General features: G+C 43.3%; 1 protein-coding gene across 1 annotated transcript in view; it reads right to left on the reverse strand.

Annotated features, from left to right (window-relative positions):
• Positions 1 to 4,937, reverse strand: part of fibcd1a (fibrinogen C domain containing 1a) — a gene marked incomplete at both ends in the record, with an annotated part of 13,048 nt that extends 8,111 nt beyond the window's left edge. The window contains 4 exons of the mRNA XM_080036820.1: positions 131 to 260; positions 2,044 to 2,166; positions 2,635 to 2,750; positions 4,860 to 4,937. Coding sequence (XP_079892946.1) covers positions 131 to 260; positions 2,044 to 2,166; positions 2,635 to 2,750; positions 4,860 to 4,937 — 447 coding nt within the window. The remainder of the gene's footprint in view (positions 1 to 130; positions 261 to 2,043; positions 2,167 to 2,634; positions 2,751 to 4,859) is intronic.

Genomic DNA, 4,937 nt, shown 5'->3' on the forward strand with positions numbered 1-4,937 from the left:
TGTGTGTGTGTGTGTGTGTGTGTGTGTGTGTGTGTGTGTGTGTGTGTGTGTGAGTGAGTGGCTGTATTTTAAATATGTTAAAATTGCCTGTTGTCCAAACCAGTGAATATCTTTGTGTGTGTCTTTGTACCTTGAGTTCCTCTGACAGCTTGTGGACCAATGGCGTGCTGTCCTGCCAGTCTCCCGTCTTGTGATTGGCTAATGTCCGCAGCATGGCATTCTGTAGCTCCTCCCACCTCCGGAAGCTCTCACTGTAATCTCTGCAAGGCAAGGCAATTTTTTCTCAACCTTTATTTCTACAGGTAAATCCCATTGAGACCAGAGACTCTTTTTCTCTGTTCCCTTTCCCACGTTACCATTCACACACACATTCAAACACCGATAGCAGCAGGCTAACTATCGACATTCACACAAGGCAAGGTGGGTGAAGTGTCTTGCCCAAGGACACAATAACCATGACACAAGTGGCAGGGTGGGGATCGAACCTCCAACCCTTTGATCATTAGCGGACCCGCTCTACCATCTGAGACACAGTCGCCCCTAAAGTTTATTTACACTAAAGTACAGAAGAGTTTTAGTCTTTTTACTACACTACATACTAAAGTACAGAAGAGTTTTAGTCTTTTTACTACACTACATACTAAAGTACAGAAGAGTTTTAGTCTTTTTACTACACTACATACTAAAGTACAGAAGAGTTTTAGTCTTTTTACTACACTACATACTAAAGTACAGAAGAGTTTTAGTCTTTTTCCTACACTACATACTAAAGTACAGAAGAGTTTTAGTCTCTTTACTACACTACATACTAAAGTACAGAAGAGTTTTAGTCTTTTTACTACACTACATACTAAAGTACAGAAGAGTTTTAGTCTTTTTACTACACTACATACTAAAGTACAGAAGAGTTTTAGTCTTTTTCCTACACTACATACTAAAGTACAGAAGAGTTTTAGTCTCTTTACTACACTACATACTAAAGTACAGAAGAGTTTTAGTCTTTTTACTACACTACATACTAAAGTACAGAAGAGTTTTAGTCTTTTTACTACACTACATACTAAAGTACAGAAGAGTTTTAGTCTTTTTACTACACTACATACTAAAGTAAAGAAGAGTTTTAGTCTTTTTACTACACCACATACTAAAGTACAGAAAAGTTTTAGGGCCACAGACAGGAGAGAAAAAAAAATCAGATGAGGAAGATTTGTTTTCATTATGTTAATGTAAAGAATAAAGACGAATACTCCAAAATGCTATTGGATTTACTGGGGCTGGACTTCAATTGACGTGTATTGGGACGTCCTAAATCTTTTACTGGCGTACTGAATGGTAGGGAAGTATGGGGACTGGAACGCAGGGAAGGCCATTAAAGTGCTTTACAGGGGCATGAAATACATCAAGATTAAAACACATCAAGTATAGAATAGACATTAGAAAAGAGAATGAAAAATATGAATAGAAATAAAACATTTAAATAGAATATAAATGGTTAAAAGGGAAAGAGGGGGGGCGCCCTTAGCTCAGTTGGTAGGGTGTCCCCCCCCCATGGGCCCTTAGCTCAGTTGGTAGGGCGTCCCCCCCATGGGCCCTTAGCTCAGTTGGTAGGGCGTCCCCCCCCCCCCATGGGCCCTTAGCTCAGTTGGTAGGGCGTCCCCCCCATGGGCCCTTAGCTCAGTTGGTAGGGCGTCCCCCCCATGGGCCCTTAGCTCAGTTGGTAGGGCGTCCCCCCCATGGGCCCTTAGCTCAGTTGGTAGGGCGTCCCCCCCATGGGCCCTTAGCTCAGTTGGTAGGGCGTCCCCCCCATGGGCCCTTAGCTCAGTTGGTAGGGCGTCCCCCCCCCCCATGGGCCCTTAGCTCAGTTGGTAGGGTGTCCCCCCCCATGGGCCTCGGCCAGCAGCAGACCCGGGTTTGATTCCAGCCCGCGGTCGTTCTCTGCATGTCACTCCCCTCTCTGCCCCATTTCAACTCTGTCTCTACACTATCAATAAAGCAGAAAAATGACAAAAAAATATGTATATCTAAAAGGGAAAGAGTAGTGACCTGCAGTTTGCCTCGAGGTAGATGCTGATTGGCTGGCCGTCTGTGACACGTGACACCGTTACCAAGGCGCCAGACTCCTTGGGATTGGTCCAGATGACCGGAGAAGAGGTCCCGCCCATTTTACTGCAACAACCAATGAGATTTAAGTTAGTTTGATTGATGGATGGATGGATGGATAGATAGATAGATAGATAGATAGATAGATAGATAGATAGATAGATAGATAGATAGATAGATAGATAGATAGATAGATAGATAGATAGATAGATAGATAGATAGATAGATAGATAGATAGATAGATAGATAGATAGATAGATAGATAGATAGATAGATAGATAGATAGATAGATAGATAGATAGATAGATAGATAGATAGATAGATAGATAGATAGATAGATAGATGGATGGATGGATGGATGGATGGATGGATGGATGGATGGATGGATGGATGGATGGATGGATGGATGGATGGATGGATGGATGGATGGATGGATGGATGGATGGATGGATGGATGGATGGATGGATGGATGGACGGACAGACAGACACAGACACACACTCACACACACACACACACACACACACACACACACCTATAGATGAAGGGCAGTGGATACTGGTTCAGGTAAAGGATGGCGACCATTCCCGTGACGACGGCTGCTATGACGACCAGCACCACCACAGACCATAATAAGACGCTGCAGCATTTCTGAAACAAATATCAGGTTCAATGACTTTATTATTATGTGTGTGTGTGTGTGTGTGTGTGTGTGTGTGTGTGTGTGTGTGTGTGTGTGTGTGTGAGTTACTCTGTTTGTGTGTGTTTTAAATATCTGTGTGCGGGGGCGCCCTTAGCTCAGTTGGTAGTTTCCCCCCCATGGGCCTCGGCCAGCAGCGGACCCGGGTTCGATTCCAGCCCGCGGTTGTTCTCTGCATGTCACTCCCCTCTCTGCCCCATTTCAACTCTGTCTCTACACTATCAATAAAGCATAACAATGCCAAAAAATATATATTTTAAAGAAAAAAATATATACATATATTTCTGTGTACATGAGTACATGGCCTTAATAACCTCATCATATGTTTGTATCAAGCCTGTCCACAAACAGCCTTCAGAGATCACGTTTCTGTGTGTGTGTGTGTGTGTGTTTGTGTGTGTGTGTGTGTGTGTGTGTGTGTGTCGTGTTAATGTGTGTGTCGGTGTGTGTGTTAGTTAGTCCACGTGTTAATGTGTGTGTGTGTGTGTGTTTCTCTCTGTGAGTTAGTGCACGTGTTAATGTGTGTCTTTGTGTGTGTGAGTGTGTGAGTGTGTGTGTGTGTGTGTGTGTGTGTGTGTGTGTGTGTGTGTGTGTGTGTGTGTGTGTGTGTGTGTGTGTTAGTTAGAGTTTGTGTGTGTGTGTGTGTGTGTGTGTCATAGTGTAAATCCTCTGGACAGCTGGTTCAGATTAAACACTTTGATCTGAGAGATTAACTCAGATTAACACCAACTGACTTCTGTTTTATACACAGGGTGTGTGTGTGTGTGTGTGTGTGTGTGTGTGTGTGTGTGTGTGTGTTTTATTTATACACAGGGTGTGTGTGTGTGTGTGTGTGTGTGTTTTATTTATACACAGGGTGTGTGTGTGTGTTTTATTTATACACAGGGTGTGTGTGTGTGTGTTTTATTTATACACAGGGTGTGTGTGTGTGTGTGTGTTTTATTTATACACAGGGTTTGTGTGAGTTCACTGCAAAAAACTAAAAGTTGAGAAAACACAAATTATCAAACATCATGATGCAACCAGATGTTTTAGTTTTATCAACTTTTTTCAGGAGCGTACCAATGTTCCCCGCTTTGTATGGGACAGGGGAGAATAAGGTTCCCAAACCCTCTAACCCTCTCACCCTAACCCTAACTCTCTCACCCTCTCACCCTAACTCTTTCACCCTTACCCTAACCCTCCAACCCTAACCCTCTAACCCTAACCCTAACCCTCTCACCCTCTCACCATCTAACCCTAACCCTCTCACCCTCTAACCATCTAACCCTTACCCTAACCCTAACCCTCCAACCCTCTAACCCTCTAACCCTAAAATACAAGATACAACAATTTACTATCCTGGTCCTACCAGACCATCGTACTTCACTTAGCCTGGTCCTACCAGACCATCGTACTTCATTTAGCCTGGTCCTACCAGACCATCGTACTTCATTTAGCCTGGTCCTACCAGACCATCGTACTTCATTTAGCCTGGTCCAACCAGACCATCGTACTTCATTTCATTTGTACAGAAGGTCTGGAATCGCTCAATTGACAAACGTTAACTCACTTGAAGGCGGGTGTCTGTTAAAGTTTAAAACTATTGGATCTGCCCAGTGCCACTCTGGATCTGCCAACCAATCGCATAACGTTTGGTCATGACGTATGTCACTCCCTCTGTGTGCTGATTGGACCAGTAAAAAATCTGAAAACTCGTGAATATATACCGACTACTGAAGGGACATGGACCCAGACTGACTACTGAAGGGAAATGAATATTGAGCGAAAGTAGGCAGGGGGGTGGGGCCAGGCTAACAATTTACAGCAGAATCTAATTCATATTTGGACATGTGCATCACATGGCCTGTGATCTACCGTATAAAATGCTGAAATAAATCAGCGATGGTTTATGTCATGCAATTCAGCAATTATGGAAAATGATGGTGGAATAAATAAACCCTTTCTAAATATTAAATATTATTAGGACCCGTTAAGGAATTGCGGGGAACAAAGGAACCTTTTTGGGAAAAACGGGGAACATAGCTACCTGATGTGTGTGTGTGTGTGTGTGTATTTACCTTGTGTGTTTTTGGCCGTTTGCTGCCGATCTCTGAGCTACTGTTGTTCATGATGGTCCAAGTGTCATTCAGCATCAT

This window comes from Ammodytes marinus (genome assembly GCF_949987685.1).
Source record: "Ammodytes marinus genome assembly, chromosome: 2".
Classification (NCBI taxonomy): domain Eukaryota; kingdom Metazoa; phylum Chordata; class Actinopteri; order Uranoscopiformes; family Ammodytidae; genus Ammodytes; species Ammodytes marinus.